Here is a 14,609-nt window from a genome sequence, read left to right as displayed (position 1 = left end):
TATAATGTGTTCATATCTCATTGTTGAGCTTTAGAAGTGTTGTCAGGAAGTTTTTTTTGAAGCTTTAGACAAAGCCAGGCTAGCTGTATTCCCCTATTTCCAGTCTTTATGCTAAGCTAAGCTAACCATCTCCTGGCAACAGCTTTATATTCAACGTACAGATATTTGATCTTCTCATCTAACTCAGCAAGAAAACACATATTTCCTTAAATGTTAACTATTCCTTTACAATGATGTCTACTGAATGAATGGGAATTCTGGGCTCTTCTATGCAGATTATAATCACAATACTAGACTGTGATTGGCTGACAGCAGCAGCTCCTTTAATTCAAATGTTGCAAACCTGCAAACCTCAGGGTCTGGATAACCTTTGTCTTGATTGGAAAGATTATATTGATTGTTTAGGGACATCAGTTCCACTTGTGATGCACTAACTAAACTTGCATTTAAAGACATTTAAAGACTGATTTCTGAAAATGCGATACATTCGAGTTTATACACTCACACCACAAAAAATATTCATATTTGTAGGAGGAAAGAAACAGTCGCAACAACTGCCTGCACAATGCATTATTAAGGTGCTTTTTAGGAAACAAAAGAAGCAAAAAGATATAGAGAATTTGAGCTCTCCAAACAACAATTTCATGCCTTTATGAAACAGCATAGAAAACACAAACTGAGAGATGCTACGCAGGAATGACTCTTGCTGCAAAGCAGAGCCAGAGAGAGTGATTTGAGAGTATTTGCTGATGACTTCTCTGAGTTTAAAATAAGACCAGCTTTCTCAACTGACACCTCCAAGACTCCAGCCACTCTCCTGTTGAGATGCTTCTATTTTATGGCTGTTTAGCCTTTGTGGCCCTTAATAAGGTCCACACTTCCACTGAAGCTGAGAATGAAGCCATTGTGGGCCTCTCTTTGTGTCACACCCTGCAACAGACATCTGGACTCCTCTTCTGTTGCCCAATTTCCAGTCCTATTCAAGAAGGACAAAGGAGATCAGGCGTCTGACCGTACAAAAGTCACTCTCCATCATGTTGGGCTCTCACCGCCTGACATGGAGACAATGAGGTGGATGGAGGAGAAGCAACGGCACCGAGGAACCGGTCTTGTCTGCACTGGAGGAGGGGGAGTAAGTGAAACAGAGCTCGTACCCCCCAGGGAGCCGTGTGTGTCCACAACTCCCCAAGAGCAAGACCCGGCCGGTCACTGAGGGCTCCAGCGGGGCCAGATTGTGGGTGTGAAACAACAGCTGTTTAATAAATCAGCACAGAATCAGAGGGTGGATGCTGAAGAGCAGGCCTGCAACAAACAGTTTAACGCTCTCCATCAGCAGCAGTGACGACGACGACGATGAAGATGAAGCTGAGAAAGTAATGACGGCTGTGTCGAGGTTGCTTTGCAGTGTGATTTTTAATATACAATGGCAGTCTACAGCATTAGAGTGTCAAGTGGAGTTTATTTATACAGCATATAATCACACATTTGTCTCAGAGCGCTTTACAAACTGCACGACATGTGACTTCTGCTTATTTTATAAGATTAAAATGTGCACACATGCACAACAATTGTGCTGCAGTCTGTGTGAAAAGAAGAATACAAATCGCACTTGTGTTTGGTGGGATTGTCAGAAAATGGGAACATTTTGGGATGATGCGTGGGCAGTGTTGAAAGTGATACTACAGTCAGTTATAAAATACCCAAGACGTGTGTTGGTCTGTATTTAAATAACCTGACACATGAAAATATACAACATTTATCTTGTTAATGTTATAGTAGTGGCAAAGAAGGCACCGGACATTGTTGAGAAGATAACAAAACTGATCAATATCCCTGATCAATATCACTAAAATGTTAAGTAATTAAAAATCCTGTCAATTTTATACACTTCTAATTTGTTTTTAGACAAAACCCAGATGAATTAAGCTAATTCATTTGAAAAACAGAATGTTTGTCTAATTACACTCTAATGAAAGGTCCATATTTAGTTTAAATATATTGTATTCCCACCTTTCTTTTGATGACAGATTCAACCCTCCTGGACACGGATGATACGAGTCTAGAGCAAATCTGTGAAAAGATTCTTCACAGATAATTATTTTCAGCTGCTCCTTGCTGGAGAGTTTTTGTTGCTTTACCTTCCACTTTAAAAAATACTCCAGAGGTGTTCAGGGACATACATGGCCAGGTCATAGTTTTCACTTTTTTTCTTCTTTAAAAAACACTTGTGTGATTTTTGCAGTGTGTTTGGGATCATTGTCATGTCATGGAAAATTCCTCTCTTGCCAACCTTGTTCAGACTGTGAGTCATCTTATCATCATATTTGGATATACAAACTTGCATTCATAGTGCCACCTATAGACGTCATCTCCCCTACACCTTTTGGACTCATGCTGCCCCATATCAGGACACTCCCACCTCCATGTTTCACAGTCTGCACTACTGTGGTAGTTCTGCCCGGATCCACGCAAACAACAAACCTGCCGGACCCCATCTGATTCAAACTAATTTATTTTGCTTTCATCTGACCAAAGAATGTTCAACCAGTATTCATCAGGCTTCATTTTCATGTTCTTTGGCAAAGTTTAATCTTGCAATATTGTGGTTTTCTTCTTGGATGTCATCTGTAGAGGTTGACTTCATGCAGTGTCTGAGCAGTCACTTAAACACCAGTTTCCACAGATAATCCTTGTGCCAATCAGAAGCACTTGTCTGTTTTCAATGCAATGTTGCGTGAATAGCAAGTTGTGCTTATTGTCATTTTTTGAGGACAGCCACTGCACCTTCTGTTATTGGTAGTCTGGGTCCTCCTATACCTCCTAACCACTACTGCTACTGTGTTTTGGCTTCTGTTCAGTAGCCTTTTAATGATCTTGTACCCTCTCCCATCTTTATGAAGCCTCACAATCTGGTTTCTTACTTGTTCAGGCAATTCCTCACCATGTGGAGCCATGTTGCATCAGACACAACCAAGGCCAAAACAGAGAAAGTTGTGGTGTTCACAGGTTCTTTTATAACCTTGTTTCGGCAAGTAGCCTGAATTGGAAATCACAGGTGTAATCACTTTTGTTTCAGTGGTCACAGGTGTCAGTGAAAGCAGTTTAGTTTTAGCAGTGTATTATATAACTTGCATTCAGGACTCCCTGATTCAATTCAATTACTGTCCAGAGTTTTCCTGGAACAGAAAATTCAGTTTCTCACCTCTAAACCTTGACATCAAATCTATTGACAGCCATATCTTTAACCTGCAATCTTCATAAAAACAAACATGACCCCGAAAGTTAACCTACAACCCAGTGGTTTCAAGCCTATTAGACGTGTGGCCGCTTAAAATGAAACAAATCTACTTGTGACCCCTCAAGTAAGTTTTACTCCGTTAAACAAAAGAGTGATTTTTTCCTTCTCAGATTGTTTGGTTTGAAGGATTTTTACAGGCATGAAAAGGTAAAAGCAGTCAGTATTCCACAAAAAAAGAAAAAAATTAATGGAAAGTTAGAAAAAATAAGCACGGATTTGTCTTAGTTTCCAATTTCGGGGTCCAGACTCTCAAGTTAAGCACCACAAACCCAAATAATAATAGACCTAACCTCGTTTTTTAGAACTACACATTTTCCATTTTTGATCTTCTTCACCATCAGGAGTTTTGCAAGAACAAACGAATTAAATTTCCCTTGAAATAAAATCAATTCACAAACAAAATGCAACAACTTATGACCCCTGGCCCAAAACCAGACCCTAATTTTGATACCAATAATAGCCCTAACCCAGAAATAACCTCCTCACTAATAAGTCCTAATAAGTTTTATCCAATTTTACCTTCATGAGAAGAGAGAGAGAGAGAGAGAGAGAGAGAGAGAGAGAGAGAGAGAGAGAGAGAGAGAGAGAGAGAGAGAGAGAGAGAGCGCGCAGATGTCGTGTCTGTCTCTTTAAAACACTGACTCCTGGAGGTTGGCGAGGATTTGTTGCGGATAGCTGGGAGTGCGCAGCTCGGCATGTGCAGCGCTTCATATTCGCACAAACTGACGCCGCAACCTGCTGCCGCCCGGATCAGAGCCGAGAGAAAGGAGAGGAATTATTTTATTTATGACCGGGCTAAATATAGTTAAACCTCCTTTTTTTGTTGTTGTTGTTTCCAGCATCAGTAGTGCATCTTAGAAAGAGTGTGTGAGGGTGTGTGTGGCCATGCGTTGACGAAGTCATGCTTGAGTTTAGGTTTCTCCGGGCTGCTGCTGCCTCTCCTGCTGCTGTCATGGGTTTGTGGGAGTGACATCAAAGTTTTTTTTTTACTCGCTTGAAATAATCCAGCTGCAACTCAGTCTCCTAACTGCTTCACTTTACCTGGTTTGAGTAAAATCCCAGCGCTATTTTACGACTGGAGGTGTGATTTAATTGACCTGGGTGGGAGACTGGGTGGACTGTTAGAGAGGCTGCAGACTCGAGAGGATTTGACACCTGGAGAGTGTGGAGATGAACTTTGGAAATTTACTACTTGTGACTGCCTCATTCATCGCCATCGCATCAGGTAAAATGTGAACAATTAATACGCAGAAATTGCTTTAAAACACATAAAATATTATTGTTTCTGCTCTCCCCCTCTCTCTGTCACACAGACACACACTCTCTGCCTCATGGTGTAGGCTATTTGACTTGTCTTACCGTGTTGTCAGTTTCTCCAGATGGATGTAAATGTTGTGTTTAGCTGGATTTCAAGCATGTTTTCTCTCCTGACAGCTGTGGCAACCGAGCGCATCCTCCAACATAAATTAATTATAAAGGAAAATGTCACACAATGCATGAATTTGTAATGTTCAAATACCACCAGTGAATGCCAAGAAGATGCACATTTTCTCAGAGTGCCCCCCCTCCCTCCCTCCTGAGCTCTGAGGTGGTCTGACAGGGAGACATTAGGCAGCAGGAGGGGTTAGAGGAGGCTCCACTGAGATACCATTTAACCAAAAATCTCAGGGAGAGCGTCATATCTGAAAAGCCTCTACTGCCCCAAAAAATGGTTTTGGAGATGCACACACATTATTAAAATGCTTTTAAAAGCTCATTTTTGTTTACCTCTGAGAAAGAGATTATATTTTTTAACCATTGCTCTAATAACAGCTTAAATTTCCGAGCCATAATCCAAACCCCAAATAAAAGCAGTGCTCAGAAAACAATTCATGAGAGTGCAGATGTTTGTTGTATAGTTTGTTTATTTAGGTCATATTGAGGCATCATGAGACTGTTTCATAACCAGTTTAAAGTTCCTTGTAGTAACTTTCAGCTGCTAAATGTTCCATTACATTCACCAGCTAGTCGCTAACTTTGTCTGCCTACTGTTTGGTGCTTGTGTACAGCGGGTTTTCAGAGTTTTTTTGGCTGAAAACAGCTGCCTACTATGACCAAAAATCACACTGATGAGAGCTGTGAGAGTGAACCAAAACTGTATAGATGCGGGCATCCGCAAAACCAAAACAATGAGCTGAAAGATGCTAAAATGCTTCGTAGAGCTGTGGAGTTGGGTGATAATTCACTGTGAGATTGTCACTACAGGTTCATTCACGTGCAAGTAGACGTGATCCATCGATAATATAAAAATATTGATTATAGCCTGCTTTACAGAATCGACCAAGATATGTCCTGGACATTCTGCAGTTGAAACATAAACTAGTGAGAGCAGTCATGTGGACAAACCAATGATGGTGTCACTGTTTCTAAACAAGCTCTAATATATCTTTGGTATTTCTGTAGTGCAATTTCTTGTTAATTATTGTATGACATGCAAGACAATACCAATATATCTGCAACAAGCTAATATCGGCTGATGTATCAGCCCCGCCAATACATCAGTCTAGCTCTGTTTTGTATCCTCTACAATGATATACTATAATCTAACTATAAATCTAGAGCTCTGTGGCCCTGTGACTGCTCTTGCCACTTGCTTCATAATTATAAACAGGTGCCACCTCTCAACATTAAAGCTACTTTTCAACACCCACACCATCTGGCTACATCCATTAATCTGGACTGAGTATTTCCTGTCATTCCCACTTCTGTCATACGGCACATTCCCGTAGGGTGAAGGGGTATTTTCATAAAAAATTTTGAGTGAAGAGGATTCAAAACAGGCTTCATGATATCTGCGGGAGCTGCACTGAGACAAAACACCCCACTGGTAGATATTATTCAGTTGTTTTTATGGAAAAAGGAAAGAAGAAATGTTAGAGTTTATAAGTGCAAAGTTATTTTTTGTTTGTGCTGGTGTATCCACCCATTAACTTCCTCTCTGCTGGTCTGGATATGCGTGGTGGGGGTTTGGTTTATGTTTTCTCAAACCTGTGTGTGATTGAGAGGAAAAATAACAATAGTCTCCTGAACAAATTGCATTCGATTTAACACAGCAGCTCTTTTTCACACATATAATCTCAATTAATACGGCATCAGTGTAGACCCCAGTACATCTCATTGAAATTTCAGTTTTCTTGAGCTGTATTCAGTCACAGCTGTTGGCGTGCTCAGTGTGGAACTAATCGATGCTAAACAACCCTTAGCTGGTGATTTGTGTCCACTCCATCCTCCTTCTCATTACTTAGTGACAAATATGGCTGAAGGCTGACTAAAGCCTCTCACAGTCCCCCCTTGATGAAATGACCATGGATGATGAAACCACTACAGGAGGTTAGTCGTCTAATGTGCCGTGTGAGCAGGCAGCAGCTTGAGTCATGTTGCAGGATGTTGATGATGTCCCACTTCTGGTACAGTCTACGATGACATCACTCAGAGATTAGATGATGGCTGAGGAGGATAGTTGCCAAACAAAGGCTCAAAAAGCCCAGACTGGCGCCAGAAGGATATCAAACCTGACTTTTTCTGCTTGAAATTTAGCTCACTGTGGCACGTTATCGCCCTCCCGCAGAGATTACTTGGCAATGTCACAAGAACTCCTTGAATGTTTTTGGCCTTTTTAATTATGTAAATGAATTGAAATTGAAAAAGAGAGGAGTAAATCTCAGCAGACAGCAAGTTACGAGCCCCACAGACACGCTGTCAGCCTGGTGCTGCTTCTCCGCTGTGTCTCACTTTAAATCACATGTTAGACTGCATTCGAAACCACCTACTATACTAACAGTATGTAATGATTTGGTCAAAATGTAGCATGTAGTATGCAGTATTCAAACAAAAGCAAAATCTGTAGTATGCCAAAATACCCGGATGTTGTACTGATTCGGAAAAAATCTCCAGTATGCATCCAACCAGTCTACCTCGCCTACTGTGTCCCACAATGCAAAGCGCTGGAATGGTCACAACAGCTGTGTTCTGAATCACATACTAATATACAATTCATGCTAAGAATGACTTCAAAGTGGGTATGTATGAGTAGTGCGTTCCAGCTGCATAGTATGTGGATTTTGTGTAGAATTGCCGATATGTATACTAGATTAACAAGGATTTCTGAGTATGCAGTGTTATCTTATTGGACATACTCAACTGCCTCAAAATGCTTTGTGTCTCTTCAGACTGCACAATGGCGGAGATTTTGAGCCTGGCTAAAAGCTGTCAATATGTCACTTTATTAAGTAACCGCTAAGCCGCTTAGCTGTAGCTGTAATGAAGAATATAGCTAAATTAACGGGGTTGAGAGCAGCAAAAACTCCAACCAGTAGCAGAAACGCCGGCAACCGGAAATGAGACAATACGTTTACCGCAGCACATCAGATCACAACTTCATCTGGGCAGAGCTTAATGCAGCATTTAGACACACTTTGAATTTGGATTATTATGATGATAACGAACAGGCAGGTGGAGACGTTTTACTTGGTACCTATTTTTCAACAAACCAGGGGAAAAGCCGGCTTGCTGCAGCCAGTGCTAGCGAGCTAGCTGTTACAGGCTAACTTTCAATTGGGATTTCCTTTGCTTTCCAATATGTTCTATGTCCTTTCAATGCAGCATTATCATCATCATTCACTACTTTGACTTTTATCATTATAACTGTTGGCTTTAACATCATTAACTAACCTGTGATGAAGTGTTTGCCACAGACATTTCCCACAGTTTACCATTTTCATAATCTCTGCAGATGGCCTAAAGCCACAGATCTCTTCTATTACTGTTCTTTGCTCTTTGTGGAAGTAAAGGAAATCTTAAACTGGGTTTTTTTTATCGTTTGACATGCAAAATGCGACACAGTAGCTTTTAGGCATGTAGTTTTTCCAGTTTGGTGCTGGTTCTTTTACAGTGCTTATTTTCACCCAAAAATGGGGCATGGTCGTTCTGATGACATGGAAGTGACGTATGCCTGCTCTCATGTATTTAGTAGGCAGTACATTAATATGCGATTTCGAACACAGTTTGACTGAACACAACTGACTGAGTGATGAAGTTACACCAATGGTTGGCCACCACTTCCTGTATCCGTTTTAAATTAAAAGCCCTAGTTTCCATTTAAAAGCCCTCTAGCATTTCATACATCTCTCACGTAAATGTTCATCTTTGGGAAAATCATGAAAACCTACATTGAAAACTTCTCTTTTTTTAGAGCATAAGGGCATGCCTGTCCAAACCCGGAAACTGGCTAAGCCTGGCCTAGCGTACTGCAAATTAAATTGATTTAACAGTTTCATTATGCGTTGTACTACTGTATGAAAAGCAGTATGCACTATGTAGTACATACTGCGTTTGTCGGTAGTATGTAGAAGGCAGTTCAGAATACAGCTTCAATCTCTGAGCAGCCTGCCTAACAGGTTGAAGGTTGTGTTACTCAGCAGATGTCAAGCTGTGAGCTCAGGCAGGTCCAGGTTCTTATATATGTTTTTGCTCCCAGCCTGGCTGTCGCTAAAAGGCACCAAGATCTGAAGCATAAACAGGACATCCCCTCATGCAGCATTGTTGTTTTCACACATTAGCGTGACGGCGGAACACTTCTGCCCCTGGGGAGGATGCAGGGTTAATATTTGTAAATACTAATTAATGAAAGCGGCCCTGTTATGTAATGCCACAGCTAGAAGCCAAGAAACGCCAAATATAGCCCGAATCAACAGGATTTTCAAGACGTGATCTTGATCACCCCCTCAGCTGTTACCCTGCTAACCGTGTGTTAGATGAGGCAGAAATATAGGAGATGCCACGAGCAAACGTGGGTGTGTGTCAGAGTTTGCAATTAGGACCAATGGGATAACTTGTCTATCAGAGCTGTGTGCCGCACTAATGGGCTTTCATTTGACTGCGGTTGCTTGCTTTCTGTGGATTTTCCATTTGCGCTGTGAGTAAATGAAGAAATTCTCACAGATCAGATGCAATCATGACAATTACTGCATCTAATCATCCTTACACAGATGATCAAGATCATAATGACTTAAGTCTCTAGCTCTAATTGTATTGACAGCACTGATAAGTAGACTGGAGTGTTTTATTTAGCAGATAAAGAGAAAATATGAGCTTCAATTCAGAACAGTCAACATGTGAATAAGAACTGATAAATAAAATTTACTGTATTTCCCCCAGAAAAGCACCACTGCCTCTTGCCCTGACACGTTCATTTGTACACAGCACGGCCTTGAGAGCGCACTGGAGAGTGATAACCTTGCACGAGGCCGGCACACTCTCATTCACAAAGCCCCTGCATATTGGACGACAGCTCAAGGTTGACTGCCATTCACTCTTATGGATTATCTTGGCTCTCTTTTGCCCTCACGCTGAAGGTCTGTGAGGTTCACTGTTAAGTTAAAATGGCTTTAAAAGAGTTTCATTGATTTGTCTGCACTGACATGGCTTCAGCACAAAGATGATGTGTGTTTAGTAACTACCAGGGTTGGTAACAGTGAGTTGTATTGTTTGTAACATTCAATACAAGGCTCTGAATCAACACATACATACATTTCCTGTTGTGTGTGTGTGTGTGTGTGTGTGTGTGTGTGCATTTTAATCAAAATTAGCTGTATTTGTTCTTTGTAAAGCACTGCTTTTGTTTAGTAAACCGCTGAGAAACCACTTAAGCAGTCAGACGTAACGCTGCTATTTTATCCTGGAATACTTCCATGAGGGTGAAAGTAGAGTAAATTCTCCGTAGTGAAAATGCTGTAATTTGCTGCACCGTATTGATCAAAGCTGTGAATTTTGTGAGTCGTAACGGTATAAATGAATGAAGGCAGTTTGTGAAACATCTTTTCCTGTGTTTATATAATTTGCTCTGAAAGTCTAGTACAAGAGTTGCCCAAGTCCTTTCACACTAGAATGCCCCAGCTTAATATTTTTCCGCAAATCAAGTCATACTTTAAATTCCCATACGCATTTGACATCTCTGAGGACCCACCGCAGGCTCTAATGGGCTGTGTTTATGATCCGATTAAAAACATACCTTCACAGAGGTCCCCATTATTACCTGTGATGTTTATTTTTCCATTTCACAAATGGGGCTGACAGAGTTTCTTTTTGCTGAAAGGTTCTTTCAACCGCCACACGGCAATCTTCCTGTCATGAACCAAACATTACTGTGAAAATATTCGTAGAAAGAAAAGAAAATGTGTTGCTGTCGTGCTGAGGGTGGCCGAGACTTTTCACTGATTGCACACTTGTCACAGGAGTGGGTTTTTGCTTGTCACTTTGGCCACCTGAAGCTGTTAGCTTTTCTTCTTTTGACAAGACTACTCTCTCTGTAATATATCTGCATTGTCCTGCATTGCATGATCGCTGTAGCTGTAAGAACAAATTAACGCTCATTAATAATCCCCATGATAAATCAATTTTTATTTAATTTAATTCTGAACTGGACTGGATAGTTGGAGGTGTTGGATATTACTTTAAATATTTTTTGAAGGCGTCTCTCGTCTCATTCAAAAATGCACCCGCTAAATAAAATGAACACGCAAGAAATTGTCATGATGACATTGATGCCATTCAGACAGATTGAAAGCAACCAGGATTTCACAGTATGTGCTGACACACCGAGTACAAGGACAGCTGGGTCTCATAAACACTGGAGAGTGAACATTACAAAAGAGAGAGCTTTGTCTACAGCAGCAATAAATGTGGGCAACAAATGGATTAAAATGAACCATTGTTAATGGGTAGTAGCGTTGTTAATGGCAGATTGATGGTTTTATCGAGTGTGTGGAGCAATGAAGTAACCTAGCCTGAGAGTAAATAACAGTATAATATAATTTGTTGGTAAATTATTCCTTAAACGTAAAGCTCTTTTTTCCATTTTCCTCAGAGACTATGGGATGTCCTAAAAGGGGGTAATATGAAGTATAAGCAGCAAAGAGCTGTTTATGCAATTTGAGCTGCATTAAGGAGTGTAAAGATTTGAGTGTATTAAACATTATGATGAGTAAAGAAAACATCTACAAACATTAAAGGAGCACTCCACCGATTTTACACATGACGATGAGTTTAAGATGAAAGATTCAAAGGTTTTATTTGTCACATGCTCATACAAAAGCAAGGTGTAATACCGCTGTGGCTGTTTTAAAACTGCTAATAGAGTAAGAGTAAAAATAAGAATTAGGAAAAGAAATATAAAAGATAAAAATTCTAAGTTCTACAATTATAAAGTAATGTAATGTTAGGATTAAAATGTAAAAGTGGGCTTTGCAACTTTTCAGTGTATAAAAATGTCAAAAACCAAGTGTTACCTAATGAACACCTGGTGGATTGAAACATTGTGTCTAATAAACTGACTGCATGCAGGAATTTGGCCTTTTTTTATAGTGTATGAAGGCGAGCTCAGTGTTAGACTGACTTTTAGAGTGCAAATATCCAAATGTGCAGGTCGGTGTAAAGGATTCACGGTGCTGGACAAGGCAGAGGATGTACAGAGGACGGAGGTCAGAGGACACCATCCTGATGGCCTGAAGGAAGAAGCTTTCACTGAGTCTATCTGTGTTTAATTTTTAGATATGAGTAATGTGGCTGGGAGGAGTATGTCTGTCTGTAATGTCTTCTGTGGTTCTGGAGGGAGCTTCTCAATATTAAATTTGAAAAAATAACCTTGATAATGTAATCTAGGGGATCTGGATTTGCGCTTGGAGACTCTATGCAAATCTGTATAGAGTTTGAAAGACATGAAAGTTTAGCAGCTAGGGGGTCTGACAAAACAACAAGACAAAACACAATTGAGCAAAGGATTTTTTGGAGCTTCAACCAAAAACAGTAAGTTTCATCACTGCCAAAGTTTGAGTACTAATACCCAGCACTGAAAGTCAGGATATTTTCTCTGCTGCTTGGATTTTCACCATCTTTTAAATCTTTCTCTTAAAACTCTTCCAATTTAATGGAAGCACAATGCTAAACTACTGGAGTACCCCTTTAAGAGGTCAGCTCTCTTCCAGTATTTGTTTTTTTGTGAAATAATCCAGTTAGGGAAGATGGAAGAGGAAGAGTGATGTAACCGTGTTACATGAGTTGTGATTTGATACTGCCAGTGAATTCTTTGTATGCTCTGAAAACACGGTTCACCACCAGGACGACAAAGCTCTTATCAAAATCATTTAGACAAACACACGCAGTCATATGTGTCAATACTTACTCCCAGCGGAGTCAAACATACCATACAGACGTGACGAAATCTAATCTAGGAAGTGTATTATGATATCTCAAAGGATTAGCTTTCAGGTCTAGCCTGAAATGATTTACACTTGTAAACAAAGTATGATTTTGTGTCTGGACCCGCTGAACGTGCTTTGGCACATTTTAACGGCTCGATTAGTATTCATCCACGTCCCACATTAGCATTTGAGCTGTCCCGGTTTGTGACCCTGAGGTGTTAGCGCTCATATCGCTCTTTAGATGTTTACTTCAGGTTTGTGCCACGATGGCGACTCCTGGCCTGCTTGGATCAAATCCGTTCATAAAAAGACACAAATCTGCTTACAGCTGAAAAGTGAGGATTTATCCTGATGCCTCAGATTTAAATATAATGTAACAGCAGCATGTGCAACATGTGTGTCATTAGGTTACTCCTGACTGCTCCTCTCTGACGATAATGGAGGGATTTTCATGCAATCTAGATTATGCACTGGAAATAATGCCTTAGACAGAGCAGCACAATAATCAGTGGCACAGTGACCATTTCACTTTCTTTCTTTCTTTCTTTCTTTTGAGAGGAAGAGACCATCTGTTCCTCTGAACCAAACTAAAAGCAGCGGCATTTGAATTATTCATTTTTCTAACTGTAACACATTGTTAGAGACATTTGGTCTTGCTCTAAAAGCTTACCTTGGGTCTTGAAGCAGTGTGTCTTTCCCTCACAGCCAAAGGAAAGATAGTAATGGATCCCCAGAGAGCAGGATATGGGAGTTATCTATATTTCTGTGCCTCTCTCATTCTCTCAGCTTGGGTCTTTCTCCTCTTAAATGCATAGGTCTGCCTGTCTTATTTTTTGCTTTCCACCAACTGTCGTCTCCACTGTGCTACAATCCTGATTGACACAGAGATTGGCTATTTCCATATCATATGGGTGATTGCATCCTCTGCACAGCTGATGTCTTCTGTGAAAATGCTCTGCGATATACTATTCTTTAACAGAACACAATATGGGTCGTGTTTTGCTATTTGCAGAATGTAGAAAGAATGACTGGATATCACATTTACTGATCTGAAAGCCACAGGTTGTTACTGGAATACATGATGTCTTACTTTCAAAGTCAGCCTTCAAAGAGAGATTATACACGATTTGCTATGCTAAACACAAATTCATGCAACACACAATCTGTGTCTTTGTCCAGCATCACTAAAGAAAGATATTTCTGCTTCCCAAATGGCTTCGCTGCTGTCTGTCCTGCTACAAAGAGATTACATGTTTTCATGAATGGTAGGTGGTCAGCTGGGTAGATAACATCTGTGCTCATCTCCACTTCACAGGGTCCAGGGCACGGTTTGAAGACAGCGCACCTCGGATTGTGGAGGACCCCTCGGATTTGATTGTTTCCAAGGGGGAGCCTGCCACCCTCAACTGTAAGGCAGAGGGCCGACCCCCTCCTGCAATAGAGTGGTACAAGGATGGCGAGCGCGTGGAGACGGACAAAGATGACCCCCATTCTCACCGCATGCTCCTGCCCAGCGGCTCCCTCTTCTTCCTGCGTATCGTACACGGACGACGGAGCAAACCAGACGAGGGCATCTACACCTGTGTGGCCCGCAACTACCTGGGAGAGGCCATTAGTCGTAATGCTTCACTGGAAGTTGCCAGTAAGGCACCATGTTATTGATCATAATCCTATAAATGTGTGTGTGTGTGCGAATAAGTGTTAACGCTATAAGTTGATGTATGAGTGCAGTATGCAGATGCTTCACAGTTGTGTCCCAGATCTTCTTGCAGCTGTCTGGCAGCTTTATAGAGAGTTGGCTGCTGTGCTTAAAAATAATGATATGAAAGAACCAGACTGCAGAGACAAAACCCTAAAAAGTTGGTGGTGTGGGTGGAGATAAATTCAGTAATAAGTAATAGCCTGCGGATTTGTTCCTAATTTTAGGTGTTTTGTCTTGAGCACTTTGTTTTCTTCTGTTAGGTCTTTAACTGCAGCCTGAGATAAAAACCTGCTAAGTGACTATTAACAACATTTATGGCATTTTGGCCAGTCAGCTACTTAGCTGAACAATTTAGCAACTTAATTTTTCATGT

The 14,609-nt window shown here is 40.8% G+C and overlaps 1 protein-coding gene across 2 annotated transcripts in view; it reads left to right on the top strand.

Annotated features, from left to right (window-relative positions):
• The first annotated feature begins 3,964 nt into the window (after positions 1–3,964).
• The window catches only part of zgc:77784 (uncharacterized protein LOC402947 homolog), a 55,065-nt gene continuing 44,420 nt past the window's right edge, over positions 3,965–14,609 (top strand). For both annotated transcript variants that reach the window (XM_042414907.1, XM_042414906.1), the window contains exons 1-2: positions 3,965–4,523; positions 13,850–14,176. In XM_042414907.1, the coding sequence (XP_042270841.1) occupies positions 4,469–4,523; positions 13,850–14,176 (382 nt within the window). In that variant the 5' untranslated portion in view covers positions 3,965–4,468. The remainder of the gene's footprint in view (positions 4,524–13,849; positions 14,177–14,609) is intronic.

The sequence above is a fragment of the Thunnus maccoyii genome, chromosome 6 (genome assembly GCF_910596095.1).
Source record: "Thunnus maccoyii chromosome 6, fThuMac1.1, whole genome shotgun sequence".
NCBI classification, from domain to species: Eukaryota; Metazoa; Chordata; class Actinopteri; order Scombriformes; family Scombridae; genus Thunnus; species Thunnus maccoyii.
The sequence above is the reverse complement of the archived record's forward strand: the minus strand, read 5'-3'. Positions and strand labels throughout refer to the sequence as shown.